Genomic DNA, 19,806 nt, shown 5'->3' with positions numbered 1-19,806 from the left:
TACATTCACCCTGGTTGTGTTGCTATGTCACATTAAGGTTATGTTTTTTGGATGCATTTAAAAAATTATAGAAGATAGTATGACAAAAGCTTTAAATCAAGACCTCAACGAACTGTTCCTGACTTTGAAGAGCCACAGTATGTTCATATGTATTGATGCAATAATCACAATACAACACTGTCTCACCTGTTTCTCTTTTGAATATTGCAAAATGTCCTGTATCATGTGAGGAGCTTTCACCAGTAAGTGTTTTTGACCATTGTGCTACATTCGTAAGTAAATCTGGCTTTCGCTTGTGTTTGTTGCCAGTGATAATTTTTGACAGTCCTTTTTTAGTTGAAAGATACGCTGCTTAGCGCCGACTGCAGGGCAGAGGTGATTGAAAGTGACAATATTATTTTCTGGTCTGCTCTTCCACATGTGTAGTTCAGATTTCTGCTAAATCCTAATAAATGCTCAATGACAGGAGAAGATGAATTACCAGAATCGGTGGTTCGAGTTACAGTGTTTGAGCTGGCTCAGCAGTGATGGAGTAATGAATTCACACCACGTTATGCCTCTACTCAATTTCCCACTTTTCTTACTGATTGAATTTGAAAGAATTTTTAACAAGTTCTGCAAAGAAAATGAAAGAGGCTTTGTGTTTTTGTGGGTGTGCAAGTGTGTGTGATTGTGTGCTTTGGGGATTCACTGGAGAGCATCCCCACTGCTTCCAATGCAAACACAATGTGGGCCTTCTGCCTTAGCCACCTGTTCATGGCAAACACTGCCAAGAGGAAAGCTGCCAAATTCACCAGGGTGAAGGTAGGAGTGCTGACATGCATTTGGCCTTACTCTGAACCTCTTGCGTCTAGAAAATCCATGTGGTTATTTTTTGTGTTTTAAGATTTCAATAAAATTACAATTTAACTGTGAATTGATTGAACTGATTATGCTGATTAAAGGTTGTAAAACCACTTACACTCATGAAAAAAGCCCACCTTTCTTAAATCCTAAAGATTTATGTTTCAGGATAATAAAAATAGTCTGGTCCTTTCGGCAGCTTCCTGGTCTGGAGCATTCAGGTGTTTGTTACCTCAATGCCACAAACAAAAGCAATCGTCGCCGACATCAAGGCGAGGGATATAGGATCATTTTCAAACAGTTGGAAGTCCATTATTCTATAGAGAGGAAGATTATCCAGAAGTGGAAAACTTTAAAAACAGTTGGCAATCTTCCCAGAAGTGGACATTCTAACAAATTCACCCCAAGGTCAGACTTTATAATGCTCAGAGAAACTGCAAAAACCCAAGAGCTGCATCTCAGACTCTGCAGGCCTCGGTTAGCATGTTCAATGTTAAAGTTTATGACAGTGATATTAGAACAAGACTGAACAAGTATGGCTTGTTTGGAAGGGTTGCCAGGAGAAAGCCTCTTCTTACTAAAAAGCCTCTTCTTACTGGCAGCACAGCTTATGTTAAGTTGTTAACAAACCACAAGGCTTCTAGAACAATGTCCTCCGAAAAGATGAGACAAAAGTGGAGCTGTTTTGCTAAAATGCACAGTATAACATTTGACAAAAAACAAACACCACATGATCTTGGCACCTTTCAGTCATTGGGGCAACAGTGTAAACCAAAATATTCAGTAGTCTAATGTAATACGAGGTCAACTCTCTGATAGCTAAAGCTTGGTCAAAAAAAAAAAAAGCAAACCTACAATAGAATGACCGAAAAAGAAAATATTCAAGGTGCTGCAATGGTCAAAGTCCAGACCTGAAACTGATTGAAATGCTGTGGCTGTTTCTTAAGAGAGCTGTGCATAAATGAATGCTTGCAAACCTCAAAGAACCTAACACTGTAAAGATGAGTGGCCCAAAATTACTCCACACTACTGTGAGAGACTGATAAATTCATATGGGAACGTTATTGCAGTTATTAGTTATTATTATTAGACCTATTGCTGCTGAAGGTGCCTCTATAAGCTATTAAATGATGGGGTATATTAAGCTTCACACAATGCTTCTGGATTTTGGCTTAGGTTTTTTTCTTTGTGAAGTAATGACATGGTGTGATATGTCATGTTAGGCTGTTCATCTCAGGTTGTATTTACCTAATTGTAAGACCTGGTAGGGATGATATTGAACTGCAGTTTTGTGTAGCTGATATTTGACATTTTTGCGTTCTTTTGAAGTCTGGGGTGGTTTAGAAGTTGGAGTGCAATCATCCCTCTAATTTGTAGTTGAGCAGTTTAAAATTAACAACACATGGAAGTATTTTAGTTCAGTAAAAGTACATCAGTTGTTGAGTCCTATATATTTGTCCAGCACTGCAGAGTAGAGTGAATGTTTATGAACTCAAAATATCATTTTGGATTGCCAACAATCATCAAATATCCTCACACAAAAACAAAAAAAAGAAAATATCAACAAAAACAGAAATGTACACATGCCCTGAGAAAAAACACACTTTAATTATTCCACTCTCCCACTCAGTGGAGATAAAAGAAAGAATAATATTCATATGAAGGCAGAGTAATAATGATTCTTCTAGTTTAAACAGCTAATAGCTGAAGGGACAAAAGATCTCAAGTATTGGTTAACTGTACCCCCTGTAGGCATGCATATCTTGCATGCTGATTAAAGTAAAAGAAATATCATGTGCAAAGGCAGTAGTGGCTTCTATAAAGTCACCTTAGTGGCTTTTACCCTAAAACGATGGTCAGGAACATTCAGATTACTGCCAGTGATCTTCTGACAGACTCACTGCTCACTGTCCATTTTGTTAACCATACTAAGGCTATCAAGGCAACAGACAAGCACAAAGGAATGTAGCACATTTTGCAATATTCAAAAGAGAAACAGGTGAGACAGTGTTGTATTGTGATTATTGCATCAATACATATGAACATACTGTGGCTCTTCAAAGTCAGGAACAGTTCGTTGAGGTCTTGATTTAAAGCTTTTGTCATACTATCTTCTATAATTTTTTAAATGCATCCAAAAAACATAACCTTAATGTGACATAGCAACACAACCAGGGTGAATTTATTTCAACAGGAGTTACAGTCTGATGCTGTGACTGCAATGGTTGGGTGAGGCTGTGCTGTTCTCACAGTGCTTTGAGCTAAATGGTAATGTCAGTGCTGATGCTAATAACCTACGTTCCTATTTAGCAGGTGTAACGCATGTCAAGTGCCACAGTGCTGTGTGTTCATTGCAAATTAGCCTAAAACAAATTGCGGCTGAAACCAAGCAATCTGAATAAAATATCTGACAAGCCAGTTGTAAGTCACAGAGATATTTCACTCGAAACTGTAAACGTCAAAGTCATGATGGCACTAAAGGAATGACAATGAGAAAAAAAAATTAAAGCAACTCTTAACTCACAGCCTTTCCACAGCAGCTAACAGTATCATCTACAACCGGACAGTGTTTCATCGCCATATCACTGAAGATCTATGGTATCCATACGAACATCAGAATGCAGAGATGGTCCAGCTGAAACAGGACCTTTTTAGGTTTGAAAGGAAGAAAAAAAATCAACAACTTTAACAACTTGGCAGTAATGGTGTTAAGAGAGTTGAAACTGATGAAACTGATGTACCCCTGCGAAAAGAAGAAATGAAATTGATAATAATAATGACTTAGCTGGGTGTAGAGAGGACTGCAGCCCCTAAAATCAACTCCGTAGTGAAACCCATTTCATTTTATCCTTTCCCTGCAGGATGAACCATTTGGCCTATTGGGGGTTTAAGATAAGACAGGCCTAGCTTATCACAGTCAACGATAACTGAAGAAACGAACAACAGCGGGGGATTTTCGAATACTCTTCCTGTACCTGTAACTCCCCCCGCCTCCCCCTCCCTCCCTTTCTATTTCTCTTTTTTTTGGTCCCACAGAACGTGCTGTGGCTTTGAAGTAGTGCTTTCACACTGCAAAGTGGAACTCAAGAGACATAGTGTCCCATTTGAAGAGGTCATTTATTTGTACGGCATGAAATGAGGTGAAGATTAATAGCTACACTAGATATATCTGAGCAAGAGATTAGTCAAAGCCTTTGTCTGAATACTACAGTGTCAGCAAAAAGGTCAACTGGTACCACATATCCATTTAACATCATTATGTTTACTTCGCACACTGCCCTCAATTTCTGCTTAATTTTGTGTGAATCAGTCTCGCTTTATAGTTCTATAACAGAAAATGAAAATGATATGAGTTGTTTATAATCTGTGTCACCAGCTTGCTCGAACTTTTGTATGCAGCAGCCTGAGTTCTTGGCGATTTACTCTTTGTATCATTTAAACATCTGTGTGTTAGAGCTTTCCTCATTACTCCTGGTTTAATGTGATATATACCCTTTCAAAAGGCCACACTCCCTCCATCCATCATCTGCAGCCAAGGTTGTTCAACCCATTCTGATTACAGCAGTCAAGCTTTTACTCAGAAGACAGAAAAGTGCAACATTTGACTGATTGGACAATGCAGCTCACAAACATTTACTAAATGTTTGTTATTTCCTGCCACACAGTGAAGTCTGACAAAAATAATCCATCACTCGGGACAGTCGTATTCATTTCTGCACGGCTCATTTGTGCTTTTGATGCTCACACTGCATCAGGATGTAACCCATCAAAAAAAAAGTTTTAAAATGAATAGAGTGCTCTCCAAAACAAGCAGAAGGGTTTTTTTGAGGAACACTTTTCCCGTTACTTTCTTCTCACATGAGCGTGATTATGTGAGTAAATTGGGAGCAGCGCCAAGCAGAAATTGGCACCACACTCTGGTACCCTCCAAGAGAAATTTCAAAGTAATCACAGTCTATCTGTTATAATTACAGCTGTGATATCTGTCTGTGACTTCATAAATGTCTCTTTAGAAATTCATTGCAATGTAGATTTGCAAGGAAAGAGCGAAAAAAAAAAAACTATCTTCAGCAGTTCTTGGCTTAATAACTAAGTTTTACATTTTTTAAACATCAAAAACATTGAACAGCTTTAAAAAGGAAACGGTCTTAATAACTAGGTTATTTCTCTGTAGGCGGAGTGTCTTTTTTCATGTTTATCTGTTCTTTTTTTATCTATGTCATGATAATATTAATACAAGTCCAATCATAAATTAAATATCTGTGTTTTATACTTAATCTAACTGTCAGGGAAACTGTAACAGAAAAAAGTAAAAAAAAAAAAAAAAGCCTTCAAATTGAAAACGTCAAAATGCTGCTCTGCTCCCTAAAGCTGATTTGTTTGTCATAAACAGAAAGTAAAAGATAAAGTAAATTAAAGTAATATTGATTTTGTGAAGTTATGAAAAAATATATTAATGTGGGGTGGACAGGAATTGAACAAGAAAAAGCATCCATCCATCCATCCATTTTCTTCCGCTTATCCAGGGCCGGATCACAGTTTCAGCAGCCTAAGCAGCCTCCTCCAGCTTGTTTCGGGGACCACCAAGGTGTTCCCAGGCCACCCGAGAGATATAATCTCTCCACCGTGTCCTGGGTCTGCCCTGGTGCCTCCTCCATGTGGGACATGCCCGGAACACCTCACCCAGGAAGCGCCCAGGAGGCATCCTCGTCAGATGCCTGAACCATCTCAACTGGCTCCTTTCGATGTGGAGGAGCAGTGGCTCTACTCTGAGCCCCTCCCGGATGGCCATGCTTCTCACACTATCTCTAAGGGAGAGGCCACCCTTCAGAGGAAGCCCATTTCTGCCGCTTGTATCCGCGATCTCGTTCCTTCGGTCACTACCTGCAGCTCGTGACCATAGGTGAGGGTAGGGACGTAGATCTTCCGGTAAATTGAGAGCTTCGTTTTTACACTCAGCTCTCTCTTCACCACAACAGACGGTACAGCATCCGCATCCAAAAAGCATACAGTAGTCTGAAAATATAAGTACACTGAATTAAGCATATTTAAAAAAAATGTTTTAAAGTCTTCTTTACAGCAATGCCCAAAGAGAAAAAAAGGTATACACGAAGAACAGAGAAATTATTTACCCATTGATTTTTTTCATTATATATATTTCTGATATCAGCTAGCTAAAAAATATGAACACCTGGACTTTGACTAATCCATTCCACAAACCTCAATTTCTTCTTTTTTGTACCACTTCTTAATGGATTTTCAAGTGTAAAAATGAACAAAATTTGCCTAAAAATTCCACTTCGAGGCTCACCTTTATTTTTTAGATAGATAGCACTCGCATTCTCTTCCAGTCTGTTTGATATGGTGCAGAATTCATAGTTGAATCTATGAATACGAACTGCCCATAGCAGCATCACAGCATCAGTTCATGCAGAACACAAAGTCACATCCAGCTGAACACCCAGCAGATCACCCAATTTCAATGCCAGCCCACAACAACTGATGGCCTAGCTGATACCCTACACATCCATCTACACAACATACATAGGGTGTGCTGTTTAAGGTAAGGTGGCCTGCCCATAGTTGATACTCATCTGCAAGGCACTTTGCAATCCGTCACCCTAGCCTCACCTCACTGATGCCTGTACTATTCTGTGTTCAGCTTTGCTGTTGCTTTCCACCCCTGCCAAATAATAACATCTTCAAAACTTTGGTAGTTCTGTTGTTCCAGCATTTTCTCTATTCCTCTGTCTCTACTGGCAACTTAGAAGATCAGCTGTAGCATTCGTTCGGGAGCAGCAGATGGGTTGAAAAGTAAAACCCTTTTTGAAAAGTCATGTGGCAAAAAGTCATGCATGTTGCTGTTGATGTTAACCCCACAACTGCCACTGCTTTTAAAGAAAACAATGAAGGAGCATCAACTGCAGGTTTAATCTCTATGATTAGACAGATGCTTCCACAATAAAAGAAGAACAACATAACAGCAAAATCAAATCAACAATAGCTAACAAAACAGCTGTCAGGTATGGTTGGCTAGGTTTTATAGTAACACCTTTTTCAACATTTAGCTTGTTGAGTTGTCAGTGGATTTTACTTTGAGACTTATAAGCAGTTCTCTTCCATGTTTACTTCAAGAATAAAAAATCCCAACACAAAATGAAATGTAACTAAGATTCTGATCTAAATTTTACAAAATCTGATTGGTAGGTGGAAAGAAATAATAATAATTTTCATAAAGTCCCAGAACATTTAATGTGAGCAGCACCAGCATAGATACTGAAGTTGGTTGAAGTAACTGTCGCCACCCTCGTGTTATATCTTTTGGGCCTTTAAGCATCGATACAGATTAGGAATCCCTGAGCTCAGCACTCACTTCTAAGCGCTTCTTTACTGTATAGTGACCCTGTGTTTTGATCTTCGGCTACCTTAGTCGCATGGAGTTAGGTCACTGGTTGTCTTATCCTGTTTGTTATGACAGCAGGGTAGCAGTGGTCAGAGTACAACTTGAAGCCTTGCCTGAAAGTCTGCAAGTAGCAGCGCTTTCATCAAAGTTAGCAGACTTTTTTTTCCCTGTTGGAGATACTGAAGTAAAAAACCTTCCTCCTGAGCTCAGTGGGTACACAGCATATGTTACAACTACAGTACCCTATGGGTTTGAGAGCGTGAACCCACAGACACACTTTGCTATTGATACTTTGAACAAAAGACCGAGTCAATATATGGTGAATGGGTGCGTATAAGCAAAGTTTTTTATTTGCTGTTCATCCATGTATGTAGTCAGCTTTTCAGTCATTTCCTGTGCCATGCTTTAGTTTACGAGCCGTTAATGTTGTGTATTGTAGGCTTTGGGCCTTTTATGTCAGAGGACAAGCCTGTGAGGAGCCTCAGAAGTTATTTAGTTTTATCTCTTTGGTTTCTTTGGTGATTAACTTCACATTTGTGAGGCTTTATCAAAGCAGTAAATAGTGTCTTGGGTCAAAACCACACTGATAAAATAACTTTGTGCTATCAGTTAGATTCATATTGGCAGCCGACATTTGTATTTCAGTTTTGGCTGTCGCCATTCTGTTGATGAGGGAAAGAAAAAGAAATAGTGAATTACCATTTTACATACTGCATTTGTATGTGCTTTAGTGACTTGATTGATATTTTTCTTTATTCTTACTGCTTTTTACGCTTCTAAACAAGTTGACCGTGAGTACTTTGAAAGGTGCCTAAAATAAAATGCATGATTATTCTTAACATGTTGATTTTTGTTATGACTTGGCTCTTAAACAAATATATTGGGTAGCAAAAGTAAAATGCATTATAGCGAGACTCCAAGGAGATCTTTTTACACGAAGGATACCGTGCAAAGTTCTCTCCTCATAACACAGTGTTCTCAGCCAGTACTTTTTTGCCACATGCTAGACAAACAAAGCACACAAGAGGCTACATTTGATTCACTGAGGCTCACTCTGTTGAGAACAGTGTGTAAGTGCAACTAACGTAAACAGTACTATGTGTGAAGGACGCTTCATGTGGAAATCTATCACACAACGCCTTGAACTTTATGGTAACAGAATAACTTTGTGTGAAGTCAAAGCACTGCCAAATGGAATCCCAGTACAAAGAGCTGTGCCTCGGGCAAATGTTGCACACAAATACTTGGAAAAATGCACGCAGGGTGCAAGGTTGGTCTTTATTGATTGAACATCTGTATCCTTTAGTTGGTTGCGTCTCACTCCGCTTCAGTTTATTGTGCTGTCTTTGACATACAGTATCTATTTTTTCCTCTCGTGATGTCCTTGCTGTGTTTTCACATGGAAGTCGATGAAGTCTCAGCAGCTTATAGGCTGTATGGAGGAGAGAGGTGGCAAGATGGTTCTGCTTTACAGTATTATTCATTTTTCTTTCTTGTATTATTATCGTCTGTCAAGTGCAATCCTACACAAATATGTTCATACATATTCTAGTAAATAACAAGTATTAATGTACAGTAAATGCATCACATAAGCTACACTTGACGTGAAAATAATTTGAAGGAAATGACAGAGAGGAAGAATCTGAAGACATAACAAAGGCTCAGAGTCTTTTCTTGAGGCTCATCTCACTTTGTTTTCTTTTTCAATATAGAAAACATCCATTATTGTTTCTTTTACTGCCTTGTACCTTATGCATTTTGATGTATATCTCTGTAATGATAGGGTTATTAAAGAAAACAGCTGGAAGCTGCGTAGTTGGAGCACATTTTTATCCCATGTGGCAGTTGTGGTTTCAGTTGATAGCAGATTTTTCTCTGGATGTTATTTCTAAAGGAATTCTTGTGAATTCATTCATTCTTTTGTTTCTCACTCTTTCTCTGAGCTGCACCTTAATTCAGGCTGTGTCGGCATGGTCGAGAGGTTTTGAACACTGTCATAGCACACAACATAATAAATTAAATGCAACGCACTACTCTTTCTTTCACTGCTTCTCTGTCTTTGCTGTTTCTGTCTCTTCGTGTAATTTATTCAGCTCAATTTTAGGCAGAAGATCTATCTGTATGATGTCACTGTATCTCTAATATGCAAACGCGGTCAACTCCTTTACCTTAGAAGAAGTGATGCCATAATGACTACTTTAAGCCATGTTTTTCCACTGCTAATTGTTTATTCTATACTGTTGCTGTGACGTTTTGGATCAACTGAAGGCTTTCCAAGGAGTTTTGTTAATAAACATTTATAGCATGAAGTTTCCATATATCACATTGCTAAATGTAGCAACAGTTCAAATCAAAGCAATTCAATTTGCAATTATGTAAAAAGGCCAGAATACAGAGAAAATACTAAAGAACCTGTAATAAGTGATTATGACATATTTTATAGCTGCATAAATGATTGAAAGTCACGTGAACCTTTCTTTTAAATAAAGATTGCTTTTACATGTAGTGTTAATCAACAAAATATAATCTGTCTATACTCTTCTATATGTGCTTTTTTCTTTCTCTTTGCTAAGCTGGTGTCTTTTTCTTTGCTGGTGCATTTCTGCGTATCTTGGCACATTATTTTCATCTGTTAATCGGTGTGAACCAGTGAGCATGTCAGCTTCAGAACTACAAGCTGTTTGTTATAAGTCTAAAATTGCGCAAATCTTGTTTTCATTTGTTTTCAGGTAATCGACCTCTTATTTTCTCTTATCACTTAGAAACCCTAATCTAGTGGATATTAATAATAATCACTTCTCATTTTCCAGGGAGTTTGGAAGATGGAAGGTGAACAACTTGGCGGTGGAAAGGAGAGATTTTCTGGAGTCTCCGTTACCTCTTACTCCTGAGTTCATCAGGAACATCCGACTCTTGGGCCGCAGGCCCACCACCCAGATGATCACTGACAGCCTGATCAGGAAGTATGGGACTCACTTCCTGTTGTCAGCTACCCTGGGAGGTAACAATTATTAACCGTCCTCTACCGATTGTTTTACCATTCACTGTTGTTTCCTTGGGCAGTTCAGGACCACCATGTAGCTGCTGTTTTTAGATTAGATCACACTTTGGAAGAACTGTTGAAACTATGTGTATGTGCACATTTCCATTTTTGCCATGAACTTCAGGCAAAATAAGAAATAAAATTGAAGTTGAAGGGTCAAAATGACACACTGTAGCAAAACAGATTAAACAGATGAAGTTTTTCTTAAGCGTTCTTCTATGAAATCTGCTGCTGGCAGATCTTATCAGCAGTAACTACCTACTTTAGATATTCAGCTAGGCAGTTTTGCTCAACTCACAGCTCTGATCCTGATTTTCATATCTCTGACGTGCTTTCAGAGCTAAATAATGAATGATGCAAAAAGACTTTGGTCCCCGGTCAGCACCTGCAAATGACTAACAGAAATAAAAGAGCAATGTTGCTCTTAAACTCCAGCGTAGAACTACTTAGCCCATATATTACAGCTTAGAATAAACAGGGAAATGTGCTTTAAGGAACTAGTTCTCACTCAGGTGATCTGGGGTTAAATAAAGTATACAATTTGCGGTAAAAGCTTTTAGAATTTGGTTTTCCAGGTGGTCCGTATGGAAAACAGATGGACGGGACATAATAATGCAATACACTCAGAGTAACCGAAAAACACATCACAGTGGAATTATATGCCACTGGCAGCTCAGAAAATTGGTCTCCAGAGATGTATGAATACATGTAAAAGCCTGTGTATCGTGAACCTGCCACTCCCAGTCACAGCCGCGGAATTTTTGATTTTCTACCGGCTGATGAATGGACAAGCACTAATAGTTCTCTGACTCGAGAGGCGAAAAAAAAAAAAGTCATTTAAGATGCTGGAGAGTCCCGGGCAAGTCTTGAAAAGCACATTTGCTTTTTACAAAACAACACATGTCAATTACTTTAGACGCAACTCCTGGCTTTGAAAAGGTCGCTGTTGTGAGTAGATGCATAAAATGCAACCCTCCCAGCTACCAGAGCTGATGCAGCCCTGCACTCTGGCTCTCAGCCAGGACTGAGTGGTATGAAGAGAGGAGAATGAGGAGTTTGCCTTGGATCTTTGCCAGTGATATGCCTCTGTGGTTCTGAATGGATAGCCTCTGTGTTCGGAAACATATGGACTTAATGAAATTAATAAATAGATTGCAATATTAAGAGCTTGCCCTTCAGCAGCTGAGTAAGAAAGGCAGTGGGCAGAAAAATGGCCCTGAAGCATTAGCACTGCATTATGATGAGAAATATGATGTGCAGTGTCTTGGGAACTCTCAGAGCTCCAAGTGTGCTGCATCACAGCTCCTAGACTTATGAAGTCCTGATTGCAATGATCAGTGCCGTCTGATTTGGGGTGACGTGACTTATCCTAATTATGGTCAAGTGTCTTTATGCTTCAGAGGTGCCTGCTGTCGCTGTGCTCACAACCACCTGGAGTTTGGTGCATGTATCTCTCAGCAGGTTTTAAAGTACCCTATCAATTGAAAGACCATTTGCATCAATGCTAGCTAATAAAGCAATCTTGAAAGGACTAGCTGAGGTACAAGATCAGCTCCTAAAGTTTGAATGAAGTAGTTGACCTCAGTGACACTTAATGCATTTAGCTACATATGTGGAAGAGCTTGCACATGATCTTCATCTGTATTTGCAGGCATGCTAGCTTTAGCTTACATTCGCTTGAAGAAAGGCAGCACTGGGTGGATTTTATTCAAACAATCATTTATCCTTGGTGTTTTTGATAATATTTGTGCAGAGTTCTTTACACAGAGGTTATTAGAGGCAACAGAGAGGCTTGGGGAAGGTCTCATTTTGAAGCTCTGCTGCAAAATATTGTGACACTAGAAATAAATGCCTTCAGGAAAAGTTGGATCCTAGAATGTATTTATTTATTTCATGTTCTAAGTATCTTTTAAAGACCACCTATGTAACATTATGCATGAAAACGTTACTAACACTTCGTTGGTGGAGTGAATGCATATGATGTTTATGCTTCTTCTTCTTTTTTTTATTCAGCAGTGTTTTATGATGACAGCGATGAAGTCCATCTATAACATTCTAGTTCTATATGCTACAAATGCTGCTGACATTTTCCCCTTTTCAAAATTTCAAATAATGTAAATTTTAGGTTGCTTAGTGGTGCTGGTTTAGCTCACCTTTCTGTCTACCGAGCCTGTCCTGTCCTAATGAAGGCTAAAAATCCCCCAAATACTTTATGGGAAATTTTCTTTTTTCAGTTAATTAAAAAAAAATCTATTAACATGCATAATGAGCTTTGGTCAGATATGACAAAATGCAAGTGAAAAGATCTGAGCTCCACAATAAAGAAAAACAACTAAAAAAAACCCAAACAAGTCAGGGTCAGAGCTACTGACCCTGAAAAAGAAAGAATTGAAGGGCCTTAATTTCAATAAGCAATGTGAACTCTCTATTCCCTTTTCTAAAACTCCGAGCGGCATTTGAAAACAATTAAATTTGATTATCTTTTAATTGCAGGAGAAGAGGCCTTAACCATATTTGTGGATAAGCGGAAACTGAGTAAGAAAGCAGAGGTGAGCGATTACTCGGGCAACTCTTCCACTGTGACTCTGGAAGCTCTGCACCAGCTGGCTGCCTCCTACTTCATTGACAGGGAGAGCACTCTGCGCAAGCTGCACCACATCCAGATCGCCTCCACTGCAATCAAGGTATCTTTGTGTGCTTGTTATGAGTTATTGGGACATATTTAACTGTATAAATTATTAAAGCTTCTATCTAGTTCAGTTTTTATTCATCAGTCAAATCACAATGAGAGTAAACTGACATTGTTATACTATAATCTAAGGCTAGAACACCTGTGCTCTCAGTAGATCACTCTCTCTCCTTCTCAATTTGGAACATTATTTCACTTCTGCTGCATACTTGGAGCTAAATCAGACTCCTCTTATATATAGTGCCTAAAAATGTATTAGACCCCCCACCCAATGTAAGATTTGTGCCAAAGCTGCACTAAAATAACACGCTTGGTAATTACCAAAATAATATTTCTCGAGTCTGTAATGGTTCATCCATTAGCATGAGTAAGATCTTTAATCAAAATAATATTTCTGATGCTAAAATACAATTAGTGCTGTTATTCATGAATTGTCAAGTTTATTGTTTTGCAAACAATGAGAAACAACAGTAAAGTATATCATCATTTTGTGATAAACCTGTCAAATTACAGTTATTTACTTTCAACAGATTAAAAATAAAAATCACCAGTTGAATTACTTTATTTTTTATATCAAATTTAGGTATAAAAATATGAATTCAGTTCAGTGAATTGAGTAATTTTTGTGTTAATACTAAGATAGATAGATAGATAGATAGATAGATAGATAGATAGATAGATAGATAGATAGATAGATAGATAGATAGATAGATAGATAGATAGATAGATAGATAGATAGATAGATAGATAGATAGATAGATAGATAGATAGATAGATAGATAGATAGATAGATAGATAGATAGATAGATAGATAGATAGATAGATAGATAGATAGATAGATAGAAAGTAACTAATGCTTTCTAATTGTTTGAAGAAGAACACTAAGAGTTGCACCACTGCCACACACTTTCCCATCCACAGCTTTCAGCTCTTCAGCTTTGCTCCTCATGGCTATGATTTCCACACAAATTAACTACACTATATGTTTCCACCCTCTGGGAACTATGCTCGGGTCAACTACAGTTTTGCCCTGAAACTTGACACTGATTCAAAACTCACCAGCAAGACCATCTCTGAATGGCTCAAAAAAAAAAAAAAACCCAAAAAACTAGCCTAATCAAATACCAGAAATAAATCCGAGATGTTTTGACATAAACTTAACCACACTCAACAACCCTCCAATGCAGCTAAATTAAAACAATTCTGCAAAGATGAGCGGGCCAAATTTCCTCCACAGTGATTTGAAGGTCCCATTGCTAGTTATCACAAATGCTTGATTGCACTTCTTGATGCCAAGGTTTGCACAACCAGTTATTAGGTTATTAGGTTTTAAGGGAAATTACTTTTTTCACACAGGGCCGAGTAGGTTTGTTTAAGTTTTTTTTCCCTTAATACATGAAATGAAATTTCAAAAACTGCATTTTGTATTTACTCTGGTTATCTTTGTCTAATAAAATTAAAATCTGCTTGATGATCTGAAATATGTAAGTGAGACAAATATGCAAAAACAAAACAATACAAAAAGAAATTAGGAAGGAGGCAAACACTTTTTCATAGCTCCGTATTATCTATTAATCAAATCAAGCTCTCTTTGGCTCATAGTTTTAAATTGTGTCTAAACAACTGCAGTTGCTAGGCAACAAGACAAGACACAATTTTTTGGATTTTGCATATGTGGCTCATATTCCCCAAAATTCAAATGTGATAAATAAAGTAATTTCATCATAATGTAATAAAAGGTGTTAGACTTTCATTTTGGCAGAGTTGCAAACACGTTTTAATTGTGAAGTTGACTCTAGTATAGGACAGAAGAATATGAACGAACATTGCATTTAAATGAAATATTCCTTTGCCAGTGTTTAGCGACTTTAAACACATACATAGGAAATGATAATACATCTAATATGCACGATAGCAAAAAGTAGTTTTATTCCTGCAATTCTCAAAAAGATAAACAAACAAAGAAAACAGCTCATAAATTTTAAAGACTAGTACTGAATGAAAAGCATTAAAAAATATATTGCCTAGTTGCTTATAACTGTTATTATTCTATAAATGATGAATACAAGTTTTCCTCTTATGAGCTATCAGAGATATATAATTTTTAATTTCAACCTTTTAGCTTTTGAAAACTGGTAAAAATGGTTGTGGGTACAGTGCTATTTCCTTTGTTAACGCTTTCCCTTGTTAAAACACAGCGATAACGGCAATGAAAATAAAGCAGAAGATTATACTTTTTATCCTCCCGCTTGTGATGAGATACGATCTTCAGCTGCAAGCACATCCGAGTCTGGAGGAAGCTCCGTGATGAGCACATATGGTGAGGGAAAGATAAATGAGCCTTGTGAAACACGCCTCACGACAGTTTTCTGCCTCCGGTTGTCACCTTCAGGTAGCATGGGGTTAATAGGGTGACAGAGGGAGGGATGACCCTCCTTTTCTACCTTTTTCATTTCTCGGTGCATAGCGGCGGTGGTCCTGTGAAGTGACGCTTTCTTTGCTGTAGCAGAACATGAATCAGATTCCCCCTACTTATATCAAAGCTCTGTCCTCTCGCTACATTGTGTTCGGGGAGGATTGGATATTTCTTTCTGCAGATCAGGCAGGCACATGTGAGGTGGAGAGGCAGAAACTTTTGTCTGTTTCATTTCTTGGGAATCAGGGCTTTTTTCAGGGTTTTTTTTTTTTTTCTGAAGCTACAGACGCGAAGAGAAGACGAGAGAGTGTTGCTTTCATGCTCCAAAGGCAGTCATCTGGCGTAACTGACAGGTGGGAAGTGGTATGAGGAGAGATTCACCTCCAACACTGGTGGGAAAAGAGTCAAAGGAGCGACAGATTCCTCCACACTTGCGCATCATTTCCACAGGGTGTTGACCCGTACAGTAGCAGAACAGATCTGCATGAATTGAACTTGAGGAATGAATGAGAGGGTTGCAGGTGAGGCAACGGCCCCCTCCGGCGGTCTCCATGCAAAGAGAAATTTGAAGCTCATTTTGAAGAAAAAGCACGCTGCTGTGGTTTGCCGGGGGGGACGACTTTGGAAATCTGGGCTTTATTCAAGAAGTCACAGCGCAGAGAAGAGTCTGATTGGACCAGCTTGTTTGTACAATGAGTAATGACTGCAGTTGTTAGAGAACAGAGGGGAGCATTTTTGCTACAATTTGAGAATTTCCTAGACTGAATCAATGGTCAGATCCCCACCTGACTCACACCATATTTGCCAGCCTATCTAAACACAGCGATGAACAGTGTGCCGGTCATGAAGTAGAAAACAGCAGGATCGTCTGGTTTTGATATTTCCTTCTTGTGGACAGTCAATTTATTGGGCTTTGTGGCTCACATTTGAGTGCGCCCAGTCTTGTGACTCGATCGATTGGTGGCTGAACTATCACAGAGCAGATAGGCAGCTGCTGTGGTCATTTATGATTTCCTTCAAACTAGTTTTTTCTCACAGGATATGTCTGGCATTAAGATACCAAGGAGAAAAATAATAAATCAGTCATAGACATACTGCACACACACACAGAGCCACAAATTGACACACTCATAAGGGCAGTTGGAGGCAATTGAGAAGGCTGGTTTTGTTGTTTTTTAGCCCACACATTTCTGCTGTCTGCAGCGCAGCGGTCACTTCTCTCTCTCTCTTGTTAAGAAAATTTGCATGTATCTCTAATCCTGTTAGAGAATGGAGCAATTTATGATGAGTAGCTTCAGAAAACAGAATTTCTGAGATAAAGTTTGTAACTTTTTAGGATTTGTCAAAAACTAAACAGGAAGTGAGAATGGACCTGAAATCCATCAGGGGAACAGAAACAGCAGCTATGAAACAGAGACATCATTTCATAACAGCCAGTCACTAATGCTAACTTAGTCAGATATTAGCTCAGGTTCCCTTTGCAGTGATGTCATATGTGTGAGTCAGAGTTTTCACACTTTTAGTATAATTATTGCCAATAATTATGTTGTAACTGTCATTTTACATCTTAATCAAAAATAATAATTTACTTTATTATTTTTCTGCTTTTTTTTTAAATAAAACTGACATTTGAAAAATCATGAATAACACCAATAATTATATTTTATGAAAACGTGTGCTTGCGTTTACTAATGGATTAACAATGACAGAAACATACGAAATGATTTTGATTATTACTAATACCGTTCATTTAGGACAGCTTTGGCACAAACCTTGATCTAAGAAATGTGTTAAGCACTGTGTGTGAGGCGGTCCGTCACCGGTCCACGCTGAGAACACTGAAAATTGGCCAATTCAGTTTCCCGGCTGGTCGATCTCCACCATAAATAGCCCTTAAGTGAGCTAAAAACTGGGAAGTCACAGAGATCGGTTCGATGAAATGACAACACTACAGATTAGATCATGCACGGTTAGTGTTTGTGGCCCATGTCACGGAAAATACATAAAACAAATATCAGGATTTGAAAAGGATACTGCAAAAGCAGCATTTTTTAATACATCATGCACAGCCGTGTGCAGCTATGTGGCAGAATGTAAGTAGCTACTAGAGGAATCTGAATGCACATGTATTGTTTCCTTTATACTGTTCTGTTTTTCTGGCACACGCCCAAACTCCCACACTCCCTCACTCCTCCACAGACACCTTGCATAAAAGATAAAAAACAAAAATGGAAGGCCTGTTCCTTTTTTACGTTTGCAGAGTAGGTGTCTGCAGCATGCTCACACACAAACACACACACACACGCTTATCATTACCTCTCGCGTCTCATGTATCTATTGTAATTGACTATAGTGGAAGCATTCGTGTACCTGTGGGGTCTCAATTTTCCTCACCTTTAAAAGCGTGTGCCAGCCTGGTCAGCCAGACCACTGCACTAAGGTTATAATTTTGGTTCCTCGCTCCCTCAAAGAATTTTTTGTCAATCACTCCGAAGCTCACACTTCTTGCTGGACGTTTTAAGGCCAAATGAACAGTTTTCTGTGAGGGTTTTGCAGAATGTTTGCGAATACTGCCACTGGACTATAATTTGAGATGGTGAAGAAAATGGCCAGACAAAGACACACATTTTCCACTTTCATCTTCCACATTTGCTTCCATCCCTCATGTAGTCTTGCGCTGAGGTACAGGTGGCCAATAATGTCCTATTAAGTATTTTTAATATACCAGAATGTATCTACAGTGAATAGCAGCTGCTAAGCAAAGCGGAAATTGAATGCTCTGCTCATCACTCAGTGTTTTGCCATATGGCATATCATATGGCATATCAAATAATTCCTTATATGGATTCAATATTCATGGAGTCTGAAAGCCAGCATTGTATCTCATTTCCTCACAGTCATATCGGCATTAAAATCCCTCATAAGGGAAACAAGGGATTTATAATGTGATATAAATATTATAGTCAGAGAATTGCACTCAAATTATCTTCCATTTTCCTTTTCCCATTCACAGAGGATATTTATTCTTCCTCCCAAATCTTTCTTCTGGATTAGGCTTTTGATTAAAGAGCCCCGTACTGAGTTTTCACTTCCCTCCAGCACCGGCCTGATATTAGTTCCCAAGCCCTTCAGCCCTCTGTGATGGCGCTACCGATCGTCTGACCCTTATTGTCTTGCCTCATCCATCTGTCACTTTACACCAACTGTCCTCTGACAAGCCTGACCAGGACAAATCACTGAACAAAATATGGTGTCCCGCAACCACAAAGAGAGAAAAATGAGAAGGTGTTAGGTGCTCCTCACTATGTCATGGAAAGAAAAAAGGAGAGAGCTGAAATAGGATCTTGTCTTGCAAATGAAGTGAAAACAGAGTCTTTGTTGGAGATGCTTTGTGACAAAGGTCAATCGAAACATCTTCAATCAGTAGCTGGGGCTGGGGAAAAAAAGGAAAAGTAGACTTCTTGCATAGAAATAAGTGCAACAAAGCACTCTTATAGCAATTTAGAAGAATCAAAATGAGCTTAACCTCGTTTCCATTCCTTTCACATTCACTAGTGCAATCGATTATGGAGGAACTACTTTATTTAATCAGAGGCGAGACAGCCATTTATGTTGCATAAGGTACATTTTCTGTAACCTACTATGCCCCATTTGTGCCTGAAATGTAGAAGTACCCTTTAAGCATATCTTTCTATAAAGAAATCTAACTTAATCATGCACTTGTCCTAAAATGGATGCAGTTGGGAATTTATAAATGAGCTTTTTATTTGTTGTTGCCCAGGTGACAGAGACTCGCACAGGTCCTCTTGGATGCAGTAACTATGACAACCTTGATTCTGTGAGCTCGGTGCTGGTTCAGAGCCCTGAAAATAAAGTCCAGCTGCAAGGTTTGTTGAATTTCTACGACTTTTATTGTGACTGTCGTGACACATATATATATATGACACATATATATTTTATCTGAAAAGACAGAAATATGGGGATTTCTAGATTGCATTAAGTGCGTTACACACTCTGGCAGCAGACTGACTCTCCAAGTTCTCAGTTTGATGACAAAACTAAACCCAGCTTTGTTTTACAGGCTTGCAAGTGATCCTTCCAGACTACTTGAGAGAGAGTTTTGTACAGGCGGCTCTCAGCTACATAGCCTGCAATGGAGAGGGTGAGTTTGTCTGCAAGGATAGTGACTGTTGGTGCAGCTGTGACCCCAAGTTCCCAGAGTGCAACTGCCCCTACATGGACATCCAAGCCATGGAGGAGAGCCTGGAAAGAATCACCGAGACATGGGGCATGCTGTATAAGGAATTTGAAGAATCAGGTGAGGAGGGCCTCTTGATAAAAATGCATTATTGGAGCCTTTCACGTCTCATTCCTCATTTAAATTCAGGAAAATCAGACTGTTTGAATATAAA

The 19,806-nt window shown here is 38.7% G+C and overlaps 1 protein-coding gene across 3 annotated transcripts in view; it reads left to right on the top strand.

Annotated features, from left to right (window-relative positions):
* Nucleotides 1–19,806, top strand: part of brinp3a.2 (bone morphogenetic protein/retinoic acid inducible neural-specific 3a, tandem duplicate 2) — a 58,663-nt gene that overhangs the window by 25,169 nt on the left and 13,688 nt on the right. For 2 of the 3 annotated variants that reach the window (XM_063500895.1, XM_063500896.1), the window contains exons 3-6: nt 10,057–10,247; nt 12,783–12,973; nt 19,176–19,281; nt 19,476–19,712. In XM_063500895.1, coding sequence (XP_063356965.1) covers nt 10,057–10,247; nt 12,783–12,973; nt 19,176–19,281; nt 19,476–19,712 — 725 coding nt within the window. The remainder of the gene's footprint in view (nt 1–10,056; nt 10,248–12,782; nt 12,974–19,175; nt 19,282–19,475; nt 19,713–19,806) is intronic. The other variant, XM_065469478.1, reaches the window with a different exon arrangement.

Source organism: Pelmatolapia mariae, linkage group LG17 (assembly GCF_036321145.2).
Source record: "Pelmatolapia mariae isolate MD_Pm_ZW linkage group LG17, Pm_UMD_F_2, whole genome shotgun sequence".
NCBI classification, from domain to species: Eukaryota; Metazoa; Chordata; class Actinopteri; order Cichliformes; family Cichlidae; genus Pelmatolapia; species Pelmatolapia mariae.
Note: the sequence above shows the minus strand (reverse complement) of the source record. Positions and strands in the feature narration are given on the sequence as shown.